Genomic DNA, 24,791 nt, shown 5'->3' with positions numbered 1-24,791 from the left:
GATAACATAGGGTACCTTGACAATGGAGCAAGTAACCACATGAGTGGAAATAGAAAAATTTTCTATGAACTTAGTGAGGATGTTACGGGAAAGGTTTGGTTTGGAGATGATTCACGGGTTGATATCAAGGGAAAGGGATCCATAAGATTTTTGCTTGAGAATGGTGAGAAGAAAGCTTTGCATAACATCTACTATATACCAGATCTAAAGTGTAATATAGTGAGTCTAGGCCAAGCCACTGAAGCAGGTTGTGAGGTACGAATGCTAGAAGACAAGTTGATGCTTTATGATCGAACAGGTAGACTGATTGTGAGAACATCAAGGTCCAAAAATCGACTTTACAAAGTGGTGATGGAAGTCGAAAGCGTCGAATGTCTTCAATTGGTCTCAACAAGCTCGCCTTCAAGTACATGGCACGCACGACTAGGTCATATCAACGCAGACACGATGAAGCTAATGAAAAACAGAGACTTGGTTACTGGCATACCGAATATCAAAGTTGAAAGAAAAACCTGCATGTCATGTTTACTTGGTAAGCAAACGAGGGATCCATTCCCAAAGGAAACCTTGTATAGAGCCAAGCAGACTTTGGAACTCATACACGGTGACCTCTTTGGACCTATCACACCGTCAACATTGGCTCAGAAAAGGTATATCTTTGTGATAATAGATGATTTTTCACGTTACATGTGGACAGTTCTGTTGAACGAAAAGAGTGAGGCACTCGATAAGTTTAAGAAATTTAAGAGAATTGCTGAACATGAGACTAAATGTGTGATCAAGACATTCAAAACCGATAGGGTGGTGAGTTCACTTCAGCCGAGTTCCATTCGTTTTGTGAACAAAATGGAATCATACGACAGTTGACAGCTCCGTATTCACCTCAACAAAACAGAGTTTTTGAGAGGAGAAACAGAACGCTCTTAGGGATGTCAAGAAGTATCCTAAAGCATATGGACTTGCCAAACTATTTGTGGGGAGAAGTTATAAGACACTCAACATATTTAATCAACAGGGTTGCGACTAGGTCCTTGGTGGATAAGATTCCATACGAAATGTTGAAAGGCGTGAAACCAAACCTTGATCACTTGAGAACATTTGGCTGCATTGTATTTGCAAAAACATGAGTCCGTGGGAAGAATAAAGCTGGACGACAGGTCAAGAATTCTGGTGAATCTAGGGACTGAACCTGGCTCAAAAGCTTACCGTTTACTCGATCCATCAAGTAAAAGAATCATTGTGAGTCGGGACGTACGGTTTGATGAAAGCAGAGGTTGGGATTGGACAAAGACGAAACAGAGAAACATGTGGATTCTGCAGATTTCTCGGTTAAGTTTGGTGAATATGGGAATAGAGGAGTTCGCCTATTAAACCAACCTAGCGAAGACGAAGATGACGGTAATGATGATCAAGTATCCGAAAAACCAGAACTGAGACAAAACCCTAATGCAGATAAAGATAGTGATGAGTCGAATGATGATGGTGACAATGGAGAACAACAGTCGAAGCTAAGACGACCTGCAAGAATTAAGTCACAACTGAAGTATCTGTCTGATTATGTCACGCATGATGAAGATCTTGACCGTCTTCTACTGTCCATTATCGAAGAGCCTTGGGACTTCGCCGAAGCTTCCAATTTTGAGGTTTGGATAAGAGCGTGTGAAGATGAAATCGCGTCAATTGAGAAGAACAATACCTGGAACTTAGTTGAGCTACCTTCTGGAGTAAAGCCGATTGGACTAAAATGGATATTCAAGATAAAGAAGAATTCAGATGGAAGCATAAACAAGTACAAAGCAAGGTTAGTGGTGAAAGGGTATGTACAGAAACATGGGATTGACTATGATGAAGTCTTTGCACCTGTGGCACAGATGGAAACAATTAGGTTCATCATTGCTTATTCAGCCTCAAACGGATGGAAGATACATCATTTGGATGTTAAAACAGCGTTTTTGTATGGTGATCTCAAAGAACAAGTGTTTGTTCATCAACCAGAAGGCTTTGTAGTCAAGGGAAGTGAGAAAAAGGTTTACAAGTTGCTTAAAGCTCTCTATGTCTTAAAACAAGCACCAAGAGCATGGAATGCTAAGCTAAACAAGACTTTGAGAGAGATGAGGTTTCAGAGGTGCTCTAAGGAGCCATCTTTGTACTATAAGAATTTAGAGGAAGAACTTCTTATAGTTGCTGTGTATGTGGATGATCTACTTGTTACTGGTTCCTCTCAAGCATCAATTTCTGAATTTAAGAGAGCAATGGCTGAGAAGTTCGAAATGAGTGACCTTGGATTGCTTACATATTACCTAGGAATTGAAGTGAGACAACTCGAAGAGGGGATTGTTCTAAAGCAAGAGAGATATGCTCTTCAGATATTGGAGGAGACTGGGATGAGTGAATGCAACTCTACTCATATACCGATGGACATGAATTTGAAGTTATCCACGTCACAAGGAGAAAATGGTATTGACGAACAGAGATATCGAAGAAACATTGGATGCCTACAATACTTGATTCATACACGACCTGATCTTGCTTATAGCGTTGGTGTCTTGAGCAAGTATATGCAAGAGCCTAGGGTGTCACATGGAGCAAGCTTGAAACAGGTTCTTAGATATCTTCAAGGAACATACTCGTTTGGTCTGTTTTACAAACGCACAAATGAGGTATGACTTGTGGGATATAGTGACAGCTCTTATAATGTTGATATTGATGATGGCAAAAGCACGACGGGACATATGTTTTACCTTGGTAAATCGCCGATCACTTGGTGTTCACAAAAGCAAGAGATTGTTGCCTTGTCCTCTTGTGAAGCAGAATTTATGGCAGTTACAGAAGCAGCAAAACAATCAATTTGGCTTCAAGAACTTCTTGATGAGGTGACTGGGCAAAGAAGCGAGAGAGTGGTCATTAGGATTGATAACAAATTAGCTATTGCACTCACCAAGAACCCTGTGTTCCACGGTCGTAGCAAACACATACACACTCGCTTCCACTTCATACGAGAGTGCGTCGAGACTGAGCAGGTTAGTGTTGAGCATGTTCCTGGTAGTAAACAGAAGGCGGATGTTCTGACCAAGGCTCTTGGGAAAATGAAGTTTAAAGAGATGAGAACTCTAATGGGAGTGTTTGATGTGAGTGAAGATGGTCTGAAGCTTAAGGGGGAGAATGTTGAAGTAAGCTTGAAGTAGCTTAAAGCCCAAGGTAAGTATATTTGAGAGATATTCAAATATACCTATTTGAGTTATAGGAGTTATCTAAATAAGTTATATTTCCTAATTGGTTTTAGAAAATTGTCTTTGTGAGTTTATATATATAGAGCTACCAAGGTTTGGTAAGCCTTATGAGTTTGAGATTGAGAGCTTAAGGTTTTGAGTATTTTCCTTAAGATTAATAAGAGAGTAATTCTTGTTAAAGCACTTGAGTTTCGTTCTTGATTCTACAGAATATGCACAAACAATTAAAAAGAAAGCTTATATCATCTCAATGGAAAGATAGAATAAAATAGAAAATTAAATCTACAACCATATCAGCTTGTATATTAAATCAAGCTTCTTCAGGCTTATGTCTTCTTCTTGATAGACTCTTGCTTTGGAGCCTGTAAACAAAGATAAATGAATACATATTCTATAATAAACAGAACAATCAGATCATTATAATAACAAAATGAGACATGAAAATAATTTAGCTTTTGTGTACATGTTTCGCTTTTGGCTTGTGTGTAATGAGCAGCGGGGAAAAAGAACTATTTATAGTGTCAATGAGATGGTAGAGTTTTATGTGAGTGCTTTTATAGATAAGCTTGGTGAGCAAGTAGATAATAATATCTCCGGAGATCTCACAGTTTTGGAAGGTGTGAGTAGATTTTTGTTAGGAGTTTATGGAATATGCTAGTTTATAATTAAGGTTCTACCATATTTATAAATCGTGAAATATTTTATAAGATACTATTGCTTATTATTGTATATTAGTGAATGTGATTTTCTTTGATTGTAAAATATCGGAGGGAACAAAGTTTGAAAAGGAAACTGCAAAATCAATTAGTATAGGATTTAGTTTTTGGCCATTAGTAGTTAAGATTTTTTTGTTTCTATTACCAAAAATAATAGAATGTCGTATTACTTGTTTGCAGAAGAATCAGAGCTAAAAAACTTGAGAAGGAAACTCGTAATCAAGTGGAGGAAATATAGGAGAATATTCAACATCAATATTTACGGGTCATTAGAGGTTTAATTGACCTGATCCTATTAGAGGTTAATATTGATAAGTAATGAGGATTTGGTTATTGGAGAAACTAAAGAATAGAAGTGAAAGTTAAGTAGGAGGTTTAGTAGTGTTCGCCCTAGCCGCTTTCTCTGGCACGACCGCCAAGACTTCAACCCTCGGTGGCGTCGAATCAGATCGGCGTCGGCGGGAAACTGCTCCGTCACCCTCGTGTTCTCCTCTTCTACCTAAGTCCACTCTTTGTCTGGTTCGACGGTGAACGCTCCGGAGGTTCACCAAGTCTACGCTCAATAAATCCGGCCATGCTTCAGCTTCATCCCCTCCATCTCCCTCTGTCTCTTCCGGTGGTTTCTCCCAGTGAAGTGATTCTCACGAGTTACCAGCCCCCAAACGCAAAATCTGAGACTCCAATTCGCCTTCCTCACCTTGTGTTTCGTCCTTGCCACATGCATCCCTTGAAGTCAAGTTTATCATCTCTCTGCTCCTCGGATCTAGGTCCCCTCACCAAGCTGGTTGTTTGGTCGCAGTTGGACAGGAGCTCTATGTTGACGACGGAGCTGTGCAGGACCTCGACAAGCCCCCGAGACCCAATCCTTGTACTTCACAAATCCAGGTCTGTTCCAAGTCTTCAATTGCTTTCCCGTAGCATAACTTTGTGTCGATTTATTGCTTCAATTGTCCGAAGAATGCAATTCGAACATAATCACTCATCGTTGCTCGGTTGTTGCAAAGTTTACTTGAGAACCCTGCCATTAGAATCGCTTAGGGTCCCTACCTCTGACCACCATAGATTGATGAGGACCGGCATTATGACCTCTTCTCTATTGAGAGAAGTTTACCGATTCCTCTTATGTCTACTCTATATGTCTCAGTTGTGCTCCCAAGTACCCCATTTGCTACCCTGCACTAGTTGCTCATAGACCGGATGCCCCAGGAAGATCGGCATTATGGTCTTCTCTTTAAGGAGAGGAGATTATCGAAGCCTTCCTACTCTTCCCTACATATCATCCTTATGGCCTGAATGTTATCAAGAACAAATAAAAAAAGCTAGGATTTATGCTCTCCTCTGGCAAAGTCTGAAGAATATCGGCATTATGATCATATCTCATAGAAGTGTGGTTACCGAACCTTCCTCAAGAAAGCCATCCCCAACTTCAATCCCTCTACCACCCTCCTCCTTGCCAATGAGCCAAACAAACCATTGTGTCTCTCGGCTATGGAAACCCATTCAACGTCCCTATGTCAATTTGATAAGGACCATCAACCACATGTCCACCTTGCTTGTAAATGTGGCGTCGAAGCACCTTGAGCTCGCTTGCGGTTTGATGCTTTACTCAAATCTCCAACACCTTTTGGCCATGACTATCGACTTACCTATCTTTCAGTTTGTTGCTTATGTGTACTATTCAGCTTTAGCTTTGAAAACTCTCAAACTTTGTAATCTTATTTGCTTGGTCTGATGAATGAAAGAAAGCCTTGATTGTTAAAAAAAAAAATGAGGATCCGATTTGTGTAATCGGATCTCAATGTTTTGAAACCCGACCTGGATTGTGAATCGGACTAGCTCTCGGGTCACCGGGTCATCGTTCAACCAGGTTCGACCACGGGTCAATTGAGTAAAATATGTTTAATGTATTTATATAAAATAAATATTTTTAAAAATATTATAAAAAGAATATCATGTTTAACAAAGTATAAAATTTAATAATAATAATAAATTGATTAAAATTTTTAAATCCAAATAAAAAAATAAAGAACACTAATAACACATTTTCAAAAATAAGTAACTGTTCTTACCCAAAGTTCGAGAGATGACAAAGAAGTTGAAGACGAGAGCTGTGTCGTGAGTCATGTGTTACCGTCTAAGCTCTAAACGAATAAAAAGTTCTAAAAGTAATTGAAACTGTGAATCTCTTTACATTTTTTCAAAAATCAAGTAAATTATTTTGAACCGCTAACCGGCCGGGTCAACCGGTTCACCGGGTCGCTGGTTAATAGCGGTTTTTTTTAGGTTTTGCCGGTTTTATTACTACCGGTTATTATCACTATACCCGAACCGGTGAAGTCTCCGGGTCGCGGGTTAACCGGTCGGACTGGCCGTTCCGGGCCGGGTGTGAAAACATTGTCGGATCTTAATTTTTGATTTTAAACCGACCGACATTAAAGTTTACACAAATAACCTTAATGAGCTTTGATTAATTGTAAACATATAAGGGTAGTATGTGGAAATCTTTTGTTAAAAAAAAAAGATGACACAAATTTGTACTTCAAAAATGTTGAGATAGATAAAGTTAATAAAATATATATATTTGTTTATTAACTTTTTGTATTAAATAGTAATTAAAAAATTAAATATAAGATTAAATAAGAGCAATTGACAAAAATAGCACACATTTAAGTTTTTGTTCCAAAACTAGCACATACATTCAAATATTACATATTTAGCACAAATTTGTATATCATTAAAAATAAAATATTAATAAATTAAAACAATAATCTCTCTCACATCTGAAACAAATCGTGGCATTGTAACCACCGTGTTCTCTCTCACTCCTCCCGCTCCGTCGATTCCAAAACCAAATGCAAACGGTGTACCACCGACGAACCCAATCAGATCTAAATCGGAGGTGAGTCATCGTTGGTCGGTGTATCATCGTCGGTCAATCAACGGTGGTATCACGTTCACGTATCAGATTCACGATTCTTCTTCTTCCCCGATCATCTTCTTCGTCTTCATGTCACTATTCATCATCTGGTCTTCCTAGTGTAAGCTTTATATCCATTTTTTACTTGTTATTCTTCTTTTATTGTAAAAATTGTAAGCATTGTAACTTTTATATGTATGTGATTTTGACTTTTCCAAATCCCTAAAAACCTAAATCACCATATTCTTATCAATTTAGTTAGGCTAGTATTTGAGGACATAAACAAACCAAAACTTGAGATGATTCAGTGTTGGCTTTATGATTTGCAGTTGTAATTTTTATGTGTGTGTGATTATGATTTTTTATTATGGAAGTCTCGTTCTTTCTTACTTGAATTTGTTGCAGAAATTAAAGAATCAAGTTATTGTTGACTGCAAAATAATTTATATTAGTCTACTTGACTTGGTCGTTTTAGTTTTGTAAGAACAAGTTTATTGTAAGTATATTTGCGAAGAGTCTTGAAATTGGATGTTCTTGTTGCTTATTGAGATGGTCTTGAAGCTGAGTTAGGCCTAGCATGCACCACCAATTAAGCTTCTATCTTTGTGTTGTTAGATTTATATACTACCTAATGATAAATTTAAATTGTGCTTGCCACATGATTTGAACCTTGCCCATAATACAACTTTTAAAAAAAAAAACTCAGTTGTCTTATCTCTTATGTATAATATGATGTCATCCTTATTGATTGTTGTTTGTGTATTGTTTATTGTTTGTTGCTTGTGTATTGATGTGTTTCTTAGTCACATTTGAAAATTCAAGAAGCATTGTTGTAAATTCAGAAAGACTTTTCTGAAACATATTCCCTGTTTTCATTTTTTATTGCAGGAAATAGGGATTGATCATTGCTTGTTGGGGTTTATTCCATGTTTTCATTTTTTCATTGTTAATCATTACAAGGTAGTAGCAGTATTGCAATAGCTGTGGAATTGTTCTCATAATCAGTGCAATACATGATGTGTTTGGCTCTTATTATTGTGGTAACATTGGTAGTTCATGTGGTAATTAACTTTGTAGAGACACATATATGGTCAGAAAGAATTGGAGCTGCAATAACACTCAGAAACAAAGAAGAACAGTGCTCATACAAGATTGAAGGCTTCAGTTGCCATATGAGATTGAAGTATTTAAAGTTTGAGCATTTGTATTCACATGGTCTTTGTTTTAGCATTAGGATTTTGGTTATGAAAGATAGTTTGGATGGTTTTCACCACAAAATTTGTTTTAAAACATATTCAGGAAGGTTTTGTATTAATTATCTTTATCTCGATATTTTGGTAAATAGCTATGTTTTCACTGGTAAATATATAAGAAGGATTTGAATGTAACATTCAGGAAGGATTCTCATATATTTATGAATGATTTCTTGAATTTCAGGAAGACCGTCATGAAAAGAAAAAAAGAGCATTAGGAAGGAGTCATTGACGTTTAGGAAGAACTCCTTGAAATTTAGGAAGAATTCATTGACGTTAGGAAGATCTTCCTAAAACATCATGTTGGATATTTCTATTTGCTACCTTTATTGTAAAACACCAATATGTGCACATAATCAAATCATTATACATCACTAATGAAGTAATATGTGATACAATAAAGCAAAACACATATAAAGAGATTTAAAAACACATTTTAAAAAAAATTAGGAAGGTGTTCTTGAATTTTAGGAAGACCTTCCATAATGACGAATTCAAACTTCCACTCAAGTGCCCATTTTCCCATCTTCATCATCAACTCTCTACTTTGTTCTTGAAATATTTGTCATCATGTATATCATCAATCACTTGGGTTAGACCTGAAAACCTTATTCAACAAATGATCAGTTCATGAATTCAATTTTTGTTTTAACATTACTTCAAGAGATATCTTATATATCACCCCACATTTAAACTAGTTCTGCAACACTACCATATTGATTAACCTTAAAACCCCAAGAAACACTACCAAGTTGATCTATGCCATTAGCAAAACAATTCAAAAACTCATAGCAAGCTAGATACCTACCAATTCAAATCAGTCCTTCTAATCTCCATCTCCTTACAAGCTTCACTATAACATACTTATAGAAGCTTCAAAGCCTTGATTCATCAGTTTCTTATGCTTCTCTTTCCCCATTTCTGAAAAATGTGCTCTACACATCATCTGTTTTTGACAAACAAAAAGCTCACTCAAACATTACAATAACATACAAAAAAAAAATTAAAGATTGGTGTTTTTTGTTAGTTAGCTGATTTGAAACGAGAAGCAAGACTAAAGAGAGCTTATGAACAAACCCCATAGTCCAAAACTCCAATTGATTTGATATCTTATTTGATCCCATTCATCATTGGTAACTCTCTCTCATGTTCCTCATTTGCTCTTTTAACATCCCTACACACAACAACAAGTCAGAATTTACAAAGAACAATTTCAACATATGACAATGAAAATTCCAAAAACTCAATCCTTACTTCAATCCTTACCTAGATTAACAGATTCGAGAACAGCGAACAAGATTCTCTCACTGAAGCTCGCCGTCGCTGAGTCCGTTTTCGTGGTTGTGGGAATTCACGGGATTGAAACGACGGTGGCAGTGGATTTGTTGTATGCAAAAAATCGAGCTCATCGTCTTTATCAACACCACAATCAAATCGAAATCTATCAGTTCTTCCCTCCAAATCTAGCTTTCGTTGTGAAAACCCAAGCTCCAAACACATGCTCTTTCCTCAAAAACAGCTTGTGGATTCGTCGGAGATTTTGTCGTCGGAGATTTTGTCGATTTTCTCTTTTTGTCATTAATAATATAATAATTAATTTTAGAAAAATGTTAGTTTTGGAAAACTTAAGTGTGTGTGCTAATTTTGGAAAAAAAAACTAAAATGGTGCTAGTCTAGGGTATTTCTCATTAAATAACAGTGAAAGGAGAATTATATTTTAATCTAACATATTTATTTAATTTAGGTAGATAGATTTTAGGAAATTAATATTAGCATATAAAGAAATGATTGTGTTTGGTTGTAAGGATTGTAGAGAATGAACTTGTTTGGATACAAAGATAAGAGAGGATAGCACAAAAATGTACTCCAAAAATGTTAAGATAGATTTAGCTAAGAATATATATTTAAAAAGATATTCTGCAACTTTTGATAAATACAAATTATTCTATAGAATATATTATTATAAATGTGAGTTTTTGTATTTTTGTTATAAATCAAATTTATTACCATAAATGTCGGATTTTAATTAGTTATTACTTATTTATATATAGATATATATATATATATATATCTGATTTTTAATTCGGATTCGATTTCTGATCCAAAAATGAGTTAACAAAATCTTAATTATAATTCAACTTTTAGCAATATATTATTTATTAAATTTTGAAAATAACACAGTACATTTCAAAAGTTCTCTTGGTCCGTATAACATTCGCATGATTAGTTGTGTGTTGGACAAGACATCGTAGACGGAAAATCTGCTAATTACTTGGTGAGAAAACATATTACTTGGTGAGAAAACATATTACACGATATATATATATATATGGAAAGTTCTTGAATATATATTGACGGATACCAGCAGATCAAGGATGAATAAGGATTATCGAGTGCACATACCTTATCGATTGTTCGGATTCTAAATGTCATTTATTGAAATTAGCCTCCAATGTCAGAGATCACGGTCACAAATGCATATCATTAAAGTTGAAAGATTACTTATTATCAAACTTTCCAAAACAAAACAAAGATTTTGTTTAAGAATATTACGCCTTAATGAGATGCAAAAATCATAAGAAAAATTGAATGCATGAACATGACCTCCTCCTATAAATCAGAACCTTCTACTTATCAGATACAGATCAGTCCTAAACGCCAAAAACACACACACACACACACACACATATACTTTGATCAAGCAAAACAATGAATTCTTTCTTGTGCTTTTTGCTTATCATTGCATTGTGTCTTGGATCGAGCAACGCGATCTGGGAAAAAAACACTGTACATTTCAAAAATTCTCTTGGTCCACAAAACATTCTCAAAATTCATTGTGTGTCGAACGAAGACAACCTAGGCATTCATTACTTAAGCCCTGGACAAACCTATGATTTTAGTTTTCATGATAGTGCTTTGAAAACTAAATTTAATTGTGACTTGTGGCAGGGTCCTGATTTCAGATTTCATGCATCGTTTACGGCATATGAAGGTAAAGTTATCATTGTTCGTTATGGTATAAATGTTTTTTGGGATGCTAGAGAAGAAGGAATATACCGTGCAGAGGGTAAAGAAACGCCCAAACTATTGTACAGTTGGACCCTCTAGAAATATTTATCCCTCAAATGAAGTTGGATTCATATTATTTTTCTATTAGGTTTTTTTTTTCACAAATTTTCTATTATGTTCTTGTAAGGTTTCTTTACCTATTAAAAATAAATTTAACCATTGCAATCCCATTTATTGAATATGCACACCTCCATATATGTGTTAATCTTGTCGTGCTTAGATATAGATCGCTGATTCAGAAGATCAATCAAACGGATTACAACGACAGATTTGAGATATGAGTTCAAGGAACTCTAAGTTTAGTTCAACAATGTAGAAATGATTCAACAAATAGGATTATTAAGTTGATGAAGTCACCAAATTCAATTTATGACTTATGATATCAAATATGTTGGCATTTCCGTGGCTTAAGATGAAAGAAGAAGTAACTTGCAACTACTTTCAAAGTTATTTACTGTTCTGACTTCAGAGACTACACCAACTAGAGTTTTAAGAACTCCCGGAGGCTTCATACCGCTAATTGCATCTTTGAATACCTAATTTTAGAGAAAACAGTAGAATATGATTAGCGAGTTGCGCAAAGAAAGACTACACCCCAAATAGAAAGATCTCGTCGAAAAGCATAACACACGTCTAGAGTTACAAGACTACACACAGACGAAGTACAAGCCAATACCTACATACGCGTCCTTGCAAGGTTAATTGGATAGCACACTGTACAAGCTAATGACCCTGACACTACAGACACACTATATATGTTACCCTAAATTTATTTCTATATAAATTTTGCAAATTCGAAAGTTTAGAAACTCATTTGGAATTCTTAATTTTTAATTTCTCCAGTGGTAGAAGAACCTCATTACGGATTGTTAAAAAAAAAAAGTGTTTTGGTTACAAAAACTTACAAAATCAATTGATGTCTGAGAAATATAAAAACTTCTGAAGATAAGATACAGCAAACCACAACCTTAAGAAACCAAGAATTGAGAAACAAACATCTGAAAATAAGTCTAAAGTAAATAATCGAAATAAAAACATACTCAATTCGAACAACCCTAGGAAAATCCCCAATTCAAAGAATTATACAAAATCTGATTCGTGATAATGGATTCGAATGCGTTACCCGTTCATCAAAGAGAATGAGCTTCATCCGTAGGTTTTAAAAAAAAAAAAAAAAAAAAACTCAAACGTTGCAAAGGGGGGTTTCGAACCGGGGTTTGAAAAGGTAGTGCACACCACAGTTACCATCAGGCCATAGCAATATATTCGTGATGATTGTCAACATGTGCTATATATTAGTTCTATAATTATGACGGGAAGTTCATTGGCCAAGTTAATGATACTTCACCATTTTATCATGAAGTCAAACTAAACTTTGAGATTTAAATGACATTTCGAAAGTAAAAATTAGAGAATGATGGTGAAATACTGAAATCTTTAAAAAAATCTATACTAGTAATAATGTTTAGCAATTCTTAAGAAAAAATTAAGCAAAATTTGAGCAATTTTTTAGTAACATTTTTGAGATTTGCTTCTTCTTATTTTGCTTGTGACAAAAATAATTAGATGAAACAAAAAAAAACACCCAATTTTTTACAAATCCCCTTCCATGAAAAAATCAGAGAATGATTGTGATTTAAAAAAAAAAAATAATAATAATAAATTGATATCGAATATTTGGAACTCTATCGAATCTTAGAAAATTTGAAAATTGGTAAAGTGAATCCTCTATTTCCCTAAGAGTCTTCCTCTTTCTTTATGCTATGAAAAATCTAAACCCTCCATTCCACTTAGCGTTTTCCAGACCCAAGTTACCCATCTTCAACATCCAAAGCTCCAAATCTTCCAACCTCAAAGACTTGTTGGTGAATTTGAGTTTTGAAAACCCGAACAAGATGATCAAAGTGAGGTTTCAAAGCTCTTCTACGCTACTACTCTTCAACAACAATCTGGTTGATTGGCAATTCATCTATCCATTCAACTTGTCCACTCACGAGACCAAATTTGGGTTTGTAAGATTCGCCTCAGACTTCAGGAGCCTTCATGAAAACGACAAGATGGATCTCCAGAAACAGCTGCAGAACAACAAACTCGAATTCCAGATTCTAACCATCTTCAGAGTCAGAGCAACTTTGGGATCTTTACACTACTCCATCATGCTGCTTGGGAGGTGCGAGCTTCAGCTTACATCTCCACCAAACGGACTCCTGCTTATTCATCATTGCACCACAAAGAAGACGAAGAAGAAGAACTGAAGGTGAGTTAGTATGCAGGCACTACAAAAAAAGAGTATATTGTATCACTTAAAATGTATCATAAAGTTAAGTGATGTTATATTAAATTGCTTATTTATAAATGAAGCAAATATAAATGACTAAGCATCAATTATATTAACTGATGTTATAATTAACTAGTTTGACATCAGTTAAATAAAATTGATTCAATTTCTATTAGTTTGTATCAGTTTTATATAATTGATACATCATTTAGATACTTGATGTGTCTATTAATTGTTGGTAAGATCACTTTTTAAAATGATACAAAATTAAAATAAATAAAAACGGGTGTTAAAATAAAATAAATAATATTAATAATTTTAGTTACTATATACATTTTTTATTTTGAAACAGAAGGTACGTAAAAATCGATCATGAAAAACCTAATTTTGATTATATTAATAAAACAATAATCGACATGCATAGTTTTTAATTTTTGATGACATACAATTTTATTTTTATTTCAATCATAGTACATAACATAACTAATACAAATAATTTGAACTAACTTGAAAATATATACCTGCTTGCAAGCTTCTATAAAAGTGACGCTAATACAGTTGCTAAAAACGACCCATTTTTTTCTTTATGTTTTTTGTTTTTTTTTCAGTTGTAAGTTGTAACCACCCTTCCAATTAAAAACAAGTGATTTAAAACAACTGACGAGAACTGTTGTTAAAAACTGTTGTTTTAAATCACTTGTTTTAACTAGCGCCATAGCATGCGTGATGCATTGCGATTTGGCATCTGACGAGAAAAATTGAGAAAGAAATAAACATCTTAAGTTGCTGATTAACAATGATAACATATGATGTTACAAAAGTCTCATCTACAGTATTCCAAGTATTCCATGGAACATAACCATCTTCCGTTTACATGAAAGTTAAAATGGTAACCTCTGGCTGAAATATCTCATCTACAGTAATTAGCAAAAAATCCTATCTTACACCGTCCATGTGAGTCAAAGAATGGACGCAGAAATATTATTCTAAATGCAAGTTCCATTTACCATTTGTGACTCATTCAGGTAAAAAATGTGAAGTAAATGTTTTCAAATAGACTTGAGTACATAAAGATTAAACAAACAGTACATATTGCAGATGATAATATTGTTGTAGTCCCAAATTTCAACCCATCTGCAAACTGCACATCGTTCTGCTGTCCACTTCTTTTGGTATGGTTTTTTATAGAAAAGAAAGCCTATATTATTTGGTGGTAAGGAGGTCTAAAGAATTGCAATTCATTGTTATTCGATTAAGAGCTTTATCATTCGAAGAGGCACTATTACCACATTTGACTTACCAAATAATAATACATATCAAATCCTATTTCTCAATTCTTCTATCAGAAAAAAAAAGAGTCTCATTCCTTAGTAAAAGATCATATTCTTGACTAATGGGCATTGTTGCTATCATCATCTTATGTCTAATCACACTAAGCCAACCTAAGTCTGATGAACGATCAAGCCGACATAAACCGGATTAAACATACTAAATAGCCGATATTAATAGCTGGACAAAATTCCGGCTCATATTAAACAAGGGCTTGGAGGACTGAGCCTGTTTAACTTATTTTGTTAATTTAAAGAAAAACAAACTACAACCTAAAGCCGTATCCACATTCATGTGTTATGTGTATGAGATTTGTGACTTTGTTGGGTCATGATGAAGTGTGGTGATGCAGAACATACTTGACCACCTCGTAGACGGAAACCACTATCCCTACCGACGGTCCTGCACGAGCCACTCGTGGACCCATTCCCATGAACAGTCCTCTCATTCCTCCATCCCTGTGTGGATGTATTTTAGTTATGTCTTATTTCAATACAAACACAGAGCTTTTGACAAATAAAAAATGGAATCTTTCAAATATCTATGAAATATACATACCTCCAAACCTCTACTAGTGTCTGTCGCGTCGTCATTATCAACGCCCTACCAGGATCCTTCTGAATTAATGGGAGGGACAAAAATCTTAATAAGTAACTAGACAAGGTTCCAGATGCAAAGCAAACAAACCTCTATCTGTCTTCTTGTTCTTGCAACGTCAAGAGGACACGATACTTATTAAGATTGCACTGATACATCCAGCTACAAAACCAGTAAAAAAGTTTACACCGAAAACACCAAGAAGATTTGTATCATTGTCAACAACTCCCAGAAGCCTTCTTCTCATCTGTACCAATGGGGAAGGTCAAACCAAATTCACTTACAATACTAGGGTTAACTAAAATGTTTAAAAGATGTCAAAAATCCTCGAGGGTCCCCCATAAGATTGCTGAGAATGGAACATCACGGGCAAGCTGTGCACCCAAGCCTCTATAGAGAACACGATAGTTGTGCATTGTCACGGGGAAAATGTATATCAAAGACTAAACAAAACAAAAACTCTGGCTCTTCAATGTCCACACTCCACACGCATGCATCTTTGGTTGTGATTGCTAATTAAATGGTATGCCTAAGAGACGGAAAACTCCACTTGATTATACATGCGCTAGAGATTATGACTTCATGATATCAAATATGTTGGCATTTCCGTGGCTTAAGATGAAAGAAGAAGTAACTTACTGCTACTTTCAAAGTTATTTGCTGTTCTGACTTGAGAGACTACACCAACTAGAGTTTTAAGAACCCCCGGAGGCTTCATACCGCTTTTTTGCATCTTTGAATGCCTACTTAGAGAAAGCAGTAGAACATTATTAGCGAGTTGCTCAAAGAAAGACTTGACGCCATGACAAAAAAGGCTTCTTCAATTCTTATTTTCAAACAGATCCAGTAACTTAGTTAAGCAGATCCAGCTTTAGTATACAGGATATGATGTAAAGCAAAAAAAAAAAAAAAACATATCAATCTTTTGTTGGATCAAAAGAAACATAACAAAAATGTCAGGAGGATACTGAAACTTCAACACAATCCGAGAGACAGTAGATTTAGCCCACTAACTTGTTCATAAGGAGGACATGAAAACAGCCAAATCATCATAGTTGTAAGAAGAAGACCACCAGAGCACATGGAGGTAAGCTCCAAAGGAAGACGCAACCAGAGCACATGGAGGTAAGCTCGAAAGGCAGAGCATAACATAAGGTCAAGAATAACAACAACCAATGAGCACATTGCCTTATGAGGTTTAAGAAAAACGATCTCAACCTTAACAAGCGGATGAGAGTATAAAACCTAAACTCTCCAGAGAATCATAGCAAGGAAAATTTTAACCAACAGTTAGAAACCCTAGAAATATATGGGAAGTACCGATCGCAACGATTCGTTCAAATCCTAGAAACTGAGATGCAATCGCGATAGACAGAGGGATCAATTAAACGACATCGAAACAAATCACAATCAATAGTCTCCAAAATCAATAAAACCACGGTTAGTGAGGAAAAAAAAAAAATACACATTTGACCCCCCCCCCCCCCCCTTTGCATTTACCTCATTTTGAACAAATAACATTATTAAGTGTACATGGTACATTGCAAATTGCAATGGTCAATGTTGTCATTTGGGCTTTGATTTGGATTAACTTTTAGGTTTTTTTTTTGACTGGGCTTGTTGTTGTATACTGTCTGAAACTAAAGATAAGTTCCTTACTTTTTCTATTTCCCAATTTCGTTTTTTTTTTCTCTTTCGTTCTTTGTAACTTTTCTTGCATTTTCCGTCGATCTTCTTCTCCAATCCAACAACAAAACAATAATCAGATTTGGTTGATTCAATTGCGCTCTCCTCGGAAGGTAACTGGTCTCGTACTTCTGTGTCTCAGTTGTTCTAACCGACTTGATTTCTATTGAATCGAGTCCTCTTCTAATCACTGAAGCATTTACATCTGATTCATAATTCTCTTAGCTTTATTCTATGAATTGGGGAACTAGGGTTCGTTTTTTTTCAATTCCTTGCTGAATTGTGAAACTTGAATTTCTGAATCAGCTCTAGCATTTTAGTGTAATAAAATCGGAAATGCCGCTTATTAGTTTTTTCTTCTTACCCTTTTGATCGAATTGAACAGGTTGTTGTGATTGAGAGATCTAGTCTTCTGATAATGGTAAGTGCTCTCTTTACTATGAAGTTGCTGCATCTATAAAAAAAAAAACTCAGTCTTGCTTTGTAAAAATGCTTATAGCTTTTGTTTTTGTGTGTTCAATCTCACAGAATTACCTTCTTGGAGCCTTCAAGCCCGCTTGTAACGTTTCCATCACTTTCTCTGATGGCAAAAATCGTAAACAGGTATCTATTGTACTCATACTGTTGTATTTAAGATCTAGTCAGGTTTTAGACTTTTCGAGGTCTCCTCTTTTTTTAATCTCCATTGTTGTTTCCTTAGGTTCCCATGAAGAAAGAAAATGGTCAAACGGCTCTGGTGCCACTTTTCCATAGTCAAGACACTATCTCCGGGAAGGTACTTGGTCTTCTTTGCTTTAGATGAATTCCCAGCTGTTCCAGTTATTATGCTTTATTGTAATTTTATTCCTTGTCGTCTTTATTAGGTTTGCATTGATCCATATCAAGGGAAAAAGGTGGAGCATAATGGTGTTAAAGTTGAACTTCTTGGTCAAATAGGTGTGTTATTTTGTCTCTGAAAGGATTCGTTTTTCGGTTTTCTAACTTATATCGATTTGTGCTTATTGATGATGGCTTTTGTGTGTTCTCGACAGAAATGTACTTTGACAGAGGAAACTTCTATGACTTCACTTCATTGGGTGAGTAAAACTCAGGTTTCATTTTCTTTTTAAACAGTTTCAAGGGTTCCAAGTTTTTGCATCATCAATCAGGAGTGATTCTGATAGTTGATTAACATGGATTTTTTAGTTTCACGTTCATCCTATTATATAATTTTGATTGAGCCAATTGTGATTCTTTATTATGCCTTTTTCCAGTTCGTGAACTGGATGTTCCTGGAGAAATATATGAAAGAAAGACGTATCCTTTTGAATTTCCAACTGTCGAGATGCCATATGAGACATACAATGGTGTGAATGTGCGGCTAAGGTATACCATATAATTCTTGTATCATAAGGTTGATGATACACTTGTGGTCCGTGTTCCTCAATTCAGTTTCAAAATGCTTTCTTTGTTTCTTCAGATATGCCCTTAAAGTAACCGTCACTCGTGGCTACTCTGGAAGCATCTTGGAATACCAAGAGCTTGTGGTATGTTTCTTCCCTTTTGCTGCGTGTCATTGTTCCAATATAGTTAATTGTTTTCTGACCCCATCTTAGATCACCAGAAATATTTAATCATGACATATTGATGTTGTATGAATTAGGTACGGAACTACGCTCCACTTCCTGACATTAATAGCAGCATCAAGGTGAGTTCTGATAGTGATAGGATCTAAGTTTGAAACTTAATACAAAAAAGAGATAGGAACTTAAAAGACCTAAAAACTCAACCAAGCTCGTTCTCAATTTCTAGGATCTTAGTATCTTACGACAATCACATATGAGTTATGATATTAAACCCTCTTTTTGTTGAAGATGGCATCTGTTGAGCTCCTTTTTTCCTACTTATTCATAAAGATGTCAATAGGTTTCTTAGACTTATACAAGAGTATGGTTTAAATCATTAGCACCGTTTGAGGCTTAGTTTCATTATTGCACAGCTGGAAGTTGGAATTGAAGGTTGCCTGCACATCGAGTTTGAGTATAATAAAAGCAAGTAAGATAAATATTCGTTGTCATGATTAAAGATTTCACTGACTGATCAAGAAATAACGATGGATCGTGTCTGCCTCTGGATGCAGGTATCACCTAAAAGATGTTATCCTTGGGAAAATATATTTTCTACTTGTAAGAATCAAGATGAAGAATATGGATCTTGAGATCAGACGGCGGGAATCAACAGGTGCAGGTGCTAATACTCATGTTGAGACGGAAACACTTGCGAAATTCGAGTTGATGGATGGAACTCCAGTTAGAGGTATATATATATATTCCCAAGATTTGAAATCTGTTTTTTTTAGCGACTTCTTAAGCAATCGAATCACGGAGTGAAGATTTGAATTGCAGGTGAATCAATACCAGTAAGACTGTTTCTGGCCCCATATGATCTTACACCAACACATCGCAACATTAACAACAAATACAGCGTCAAGTATTTTCTGAATCTTGTACTGGTAGATGAAGAGGATCGCAGGTACTTCAAGCAGCAAGAAATCACGCTGTACAGGTTGAAGGAAGACGCATCAGCTTGATGACAATAACAACAGTAAGGATTCTCACTATCGTTATGAGACCTTTTTGTAAAGCCTTAGACCTTGTGTACTCAGATTGTTATTTGGGTTGGAACTTAGAATGAAATGTTAACAGTTACTTGTTTAGTTTGTTCATCAGTCAAGTTCCTTTTTCTCTGGATTTCGGTTGACTTGGCTGGATTTCATGGTAAATTCGGAAATTGTACAAACCTTAAAAACACACTCTGAAAATCCAAATCTCTAAAAGCCACTACCTAAAATGGACAGATATACAAAACTGGATAACTCTAGAGTGACGAAGTTGGTTAGTCTTCTTCTTCAATTGTTTCAACAGGAAGACCTTCCTTGCTCCATGTGTAGAGTCCACCTTCAAGGTGAAATACGTTCTTATAGCCGTTGAGAACCAGAAGATAAGCAGCTATGAGAGACCTGCAAGAACCCTAATCATATGAGCATCGAAACAAACACTTTCTTACACATAAAGTTGTAGACTTTTGATGTATCACCTCGATTGTTGGCCTTCAGGGAGATTCTGGGTCGGCTTCATTGTCCCTGCGGATGAACAAGCTACAATGATCTTTGCCTCTTTGTCAAGTTTAGCTTCTACACCTGCAACATTGTCAAAACAAAACATTCAGCTGCTAGTTCCAACGGCATTGTGTAAAAAACGGTCCAAAGCTTTGATCTCATTGCAGTGCATACTTTGAAGAAACTCTGGATTCTCTTCTGTGCCAGAGAAGATACCAAAGAAAGCAAATCCAAGACGACGAGCTATGTCCCATGCCGTCCATTCCCTTATTAGTCTGTACATCTCCACATTAATAGCTCCGGGAGGATGACCCTTGATAACCAAACAACAAAACGCATCTCACTCACATGAATTTGCCATTAATCTACAAAGGATCATGACAGAGCATAGTATCATCACTCACCGCCTTGTAGTCTGCCTCTGGTCTTACATCAAGAATCACAAAGTTGTTCTCTTTCTGTAAACGTAAAGCTTCCTTCACGTCCACACTTCTCACCTACAACAATAACAACTAGAAGCTAAGCTATATGTTCACATTTTGATCTACAAACTAGAGTAAATTTAGAGCATACCCTTTTCTCCAATAGAAGCTCTCTCTTCTGTTTCCAATCGATTTCAGCTAATCCCTCCAAGAGACACAACCAGAAGAAGAACAAGGAGGTTAATCTAACCGAACTTTCACATTCACAAAAACAACAACACACGAGAAGCTCAAGTTGTATTTATATACCAGCTGGTTTCGTTGAAGCGCAATGAATCTTGAGCTTTCTTTGCCCTGATGATCCCATTGCTGTTGATCGAACTCCAGCCGAGAAAAGAGTGTTTCCGGAAGACTTCAGACGCATAGCCTGCGATGAAGATGGGTAAGAAGTGGCGATGGAAGTGAGTGAAGCCATCTCTGTTGGATCGAAGCTTCTACTTCCGTTGAGTTTCTCTCAGATATTTTTTCTTGAAAATGAGAGAATTTAACTGCACGATTATGGAAGAGGAGAGATGAAAGTGCGACTTGTTTCTTCTCCTAGTTAGGAAAAGAAATCTGAACATGTGGTTCTTGTTTCATTTTTCTGATTCTTGATATCAAACGATAAAATGTGTTGACACACCATAATCTTCTCTTATCTTCTTCGTTTTCGACCAAAAAATATAAAATAAAAAAGTATAATTTATTTTATATATAATCCAATTTAAACTACTTTACTATATGTCTAATATTGATGTTTTAACAAAATAATAAAATCGAGTTAATAATATTTTAATATTTATATTAATGTCGACCTATATATCATGCCTCGATTATTTTAAATATTAAAACATTAATAAAATAACTAAATGATTCGATTAAAAATTAAAATTAAATTGAATACAAACTTTTAAATTTAGATATTTGTTAATTCTGTTTTTTAAATTAATATTCTTTTTGATCTTATTTACAATATGATCTTTGAACTATTTTAAATTTATAACCAATATAGGACTTTGATTACACAAATATTTTTTATTGCATAAGTAATACATATTCGTTTTTCAAAATTCAAATCATGAAAAATGTAGGAAAAAAAACTAAAGTTTTAATAAATCTATGTATTATATAGTGTTTCAACGCAAATAAAATAAAAATCTTAAATCTTAACAAAATCTTATAAATATCTATACTATTAATTGTTTCAAATTTTTGTATTTAAAACTAAAATCTTTAATTGTGTTTGGTTATATGGTTACATAGATAGTAGAGATAATTTTAGAGGTTGTCTAAAATATATTTTAAAAATATTAATATAAATGTTAATATATACACTTCTTCTATCTAATTTAGTTTCCATTGGATCTTTGAGTTTTTTTTTTTTAATTAGATCGCTTAATCTGTTTTTTTTTTTTATTTGGATCCATTAGATTTGGTTAACCTACAGTATTTTGGTATTTATAAAAAACACCATGGCTTCCAAAACCGAGTGTACCAATTTAATAGTTACCAACCATTAACCGCATAATGTCGGGGGTAAAGGTGAATGAAAAATTGAGAACTGAAAAAAGCTTATCTCAGGACCCTACCAAAATAAAAAAACTTATCTCAGGTATAGAAAGAGGAAATATCACATGTTTAATATTATTAAATAACAACATATGCTGTTCCTTCAACAGTGATAACTTCGTCGTCTTCTTGCAAGTACCCTACGAAGTTATTGAGCTACATTTACTTATGGGAAAACACTAGTCATCTACTAATTGTGATCTTGCTCCCCAAAAAAGGAAAAAGAGACTACTAGTGTTCTTTCAATGGAACTCATAAGCACGACCCATCTCTTAGCACTCGTCCTTCTGCTCTTTGTTGTTCCCAAGATATGGGAAGCTTGTTTGATCCTCCTTTGGCGGCCGTTGATGCTTTCAAGAAGATTCAAGAAACAAGGAATCTCAGGCCCAAAGTACAAGATCTTGTACGGAAACATCAGTGAGATGAAGAAGATGAAGGAAGAAGCTAACCTTTTGGTTCTTGATCCCATGTCCAACGATATCTTCCCTCGTGTATTTCCTCACTATCACCAATGGATGTCTCAATACGGTGTCGTTGACCAATCTCCAATTTTTTTTTTTTTTTTTTTTTTTTTTTTTTTTCCTTTTAATAGATGAGAATTGCTTAACAAAAACTCAAGTTGTGTCTATGCTATATTAGGAGAAACATTTCTATACTGGAATGGAACAAAACCGACGATATACATATCCGATCCTGAACTAGCGAAACAGATCTTGTCGAGCAAATTTGGTTTCACGATCATACCAGTGAAAAGACCAGAGGTCTTCATACTTTTCGGTAAAGGACTTTCCTTTATCCAGGGTGATGATTGGGTTCGCCACAGACGAATCTTGAACCCTGCTTTCTCCATGGACCGGCTCAAGGTCTTTTATTCTTTTCTTTTTTTTACTTCTCAGCACAGATCTGAAACAAAACCTAATTAATTTGCTTGTTATGAAATTGTCAGGCCATGACGAAACCGATGGTGGAATGCACCTTGAGGATGTTCGAGGAGTGGAGAAAACAGAGTAATGGTGAAGTGGTGATAAAGATGGACATGGACAAAGAGTTCCATAAATTGACCGCAGACATTATAGCGACCACTGCGTTTGGAAGCAGTTACGAGGAAGGAATCGAGTTGTGTAGATCACAGACAGAACTGGAGAAATTTTATATTACTTCTCTCACTAAAGTCTTCATCCCCGGAACCCAGTAAGTATATAATATAGTCAATACACTGCTAGTTTCACTAAAGTCTTTGAGATTTGAAGATTGTTGTTGTCTATTGTGTTCCAAGATACCTTCCTACGCCTACAAACCTTAAACTTTGGGAGCTTGATAAGAAAGTGAAGAACTCAATCAAGAGAATCATAGATTCAAGGTCAAAATGTGAGACCTATGGGGAAGATCTTCTGGGGGTCATGTTGAAAGCTGCAAAATCTAAGGAGCATGGGAGACAGATGAGAATTGATGAGATCATAGACGAATGCAAAAATTTCTACTATTCAGGGCAAGGGACTACTTCGATTCTGTTGACATGGACTATGATGTTACTGAGCTTGCACCAAGACTGGCAAGATAAACTCAGAGAAGAGATTTTCAATGAATGTGGTGAAGATGAGATCCCAGATTCAGACACCATCTCTAAACTCAAACTGGTAATGCTCATTTTCATTGAGTTACTTGTGGTTGAAGAAAAAGGGGTTTCTTGTAATTGGGGTAACCTATTTCTCTTGCAGATGAACATGGTGTTGATGGAGTCGCTTCGTCTGTACGGACCCGTGATTAAAATGTTCCGAGACGCAACACAAGATATGAAGATAGGAAACTTGGAGATCCCTAAGGGCACGAGCGTTATCGTCCCGTTTCTGAAGATGCACACCGACAAGGCCATATGGGGAGAAGACGCCGAAGAGTTCCAACCCTTGCGATTCGAAAACGGCATTTCTCAAGCCGCAATGAACCCAAACGCTCTCCTTGCGTTCTCAATTGGGCCAAGAGCTTGCATTGCCAAAAACTTTGCCATGATAGAAGCCAAGACCGTGGTCACAATGATCCTTCAACGGTTCCGTCTTAGCCTCTCCCCGGAGTATAAGCACACGCCAGTTGATCACTTCAATCTCTTTCCGCAATACGGCTTACCGGTAATGCTTCAGCCTCTTGACAGTAGTTCTCAACGGTGAGGAAGAGAACAAAACAAGATCTCAACGGATTTGGTCAAGTTATGTTCTGTGATTGGCCTTGATCAGAAATAAATGTTAAGATGACAATCATACGTGAATAATTCAACTTCAAAGTCAAGTAAGGAAGAAAATCTGAACATGTGGTGGTTGTTTTAACTTCTTGATTTTCATCTTCGATTCGATCTTTTGAAATAAAATGATATAAAGTTCCCACACCATAAATCTTCTCTCATCTTGTTTACTAGCTTTCATTGATCCATTCGTCGGTTTGATTAGGTCTGGTTTTGAGTTTTGGTTGGATTAGCTCAATTTGATTAACTTGGTTTTTGATTTATTCGTTTTAGAGATTGTATCAACAAACCTACTTATTGTGAATTTTTCTTTATTTTTCATGTTTTAAAATTATGAACATTTTGGTCAAGTTATG

General features: G+C 35.6%; 4 protein-coding genes, 1 long non-coding RNA gene and 1 pseudogene across 5 annotated transcripts; 4 read left to right on the top strand and 2 right to left on the bottom strand.

The window, feature by feature from the left end:
- The first annotated feature begins 10,789 nt into the window (after window positions 1-10,789).
- On the top strand, window positions 10,790-11,336 carry LOC104727713 (S-protein homolog 9 pseudogene; annotated as a pseudogene).
- Window positions 11,337-12,948: 1,612 nt separating this feature from the next.
- On the top strand, window positions 12,949-13,440 carry LOC109127240 (uncharacterized). The gene has a single exon (XM_019231783.1). It carries the CDS (start codon window positions 12,949-12,951, stop codon window positions 13,438-13,440), a length of 492 nt encoding a protein of 163 aa, XP_019087328.1.
- Window positions 13,441-14,935: 1,495 nt separating this feature from the next.
- LOC104722150 (uncharacterized) lies at window positions 14,936-15,918 on the bottom strand. The gene is made up of 3 exons (XR_015571240.1): window positions 15,480-15,918; window positions 15,351-15,395; window positions 14,936-15,250 (listed from the first exon to the last, which is right to left on the bottom strand). It is a non-coding gene; the product is annotated as an uncharacterized LOC104722150 (long non-coding RNA).
- A 902-nt stretch (window positions 15,919-16,820) lies between these two features.
- LOC104722148 (vacuolar protein sorting-associated protein 26B) lies at window positions 16,821-19,804 on the top strand. Its single transcript, XM_010440262.3, has 12 exons — window positions 16,821-17,188; window positions 17,461-17,496; window positions 17,604-17,678; window positions 17,776-17,850; window positions 17,939-18,011; window positions 18,107-18,151; window positions 18,329-18,440; window positions 18,535-18,601; window positions 18,718-18,762; window positions 19,054-19,109; window positions 19,195-19,370; window positions 19,460-19,804. Exons 2-12 carry the CDS (start codon window positions 17,494-17,496, stop codon window positions 19,642-19,644), a joined length of 912 nt encoding a protein of 303 aa, XP_010438564.1. The 5' UTR covers window positions 16,821-17,188; window positions 17,461-17,493; the 3' UTR covers window positions 19,645-19,804.
- LOC104722149 (rhodanese-like domain-containing protein 14, chloroplastic) lies at window positions 19,805-21,316 on the bottom strand. Its single transcript, XM_010440263.3, has 6 exons — window positions 20,904-21,316; window positions 20,746-20,792; window positions 20,577-20,669; window positions 20,347-20,485; window positions 20,151-20,253; window positions 19,805-20,073 (listed from the first exon to the last, which is right to left on the bottom strand). The coding sequence occupies exons 1-6, from the start codon at window positions 21,067-21,069 to the stop codon at window positions 19,950-19,952; spliced, it is 672 nt and encodes a 223-aa protein (XP_010438565.1). The 5' UTR covers window positions 21,070-21,316; the 3' UTR covers window positions 19,805-19,949.
- A 996-nt stretch (window positions 21,317-22,312) lies between these two features.
- Window positions 22,313-24,586, top strand: LOC104722147 (cytochrome P450 709B3-like). The gene is made up of 5 exons (XM_010440261.3): window positions 22,313-22,730; window positions 22,842-23,065; window positions 23,149-23,393; window positions 23,479-23,839; window positions 23,921-24,586. The coding sequence occupies exons 1-5, from the start codon at window positions 22,448-22,450 to the stop codon at window positions 24,362-24,364; spliced, it is 1,557 nt and encodes a 518-aa protein (XP_010438563.2). The 5' UTR covers window positions 22,313-22,447; the 3' UTR covers window positions 24,365-24,586.
- Window positions 24,587-24,791: the final 205 nt, after the last annotated feature.

This window comes from Camelina sativa, chromosome 11 (genome assembly GCF_030686135.1).
Source record: "Camelina sativa cultivar CO46 ecotype springtype chromosome 11, ASM3068613v1".
NCBI lineage: Eukaryota > Viridiplantae > Streptophyta > Magnoliopsida > Brassicales > Brassicaceae > Camelina > Camelina sativa.
The sequence above is the reverse complement of the archived record's forward strand: the minus strand, read 5'-3'. Positions and strand labels throughout refer to the sequence as shown.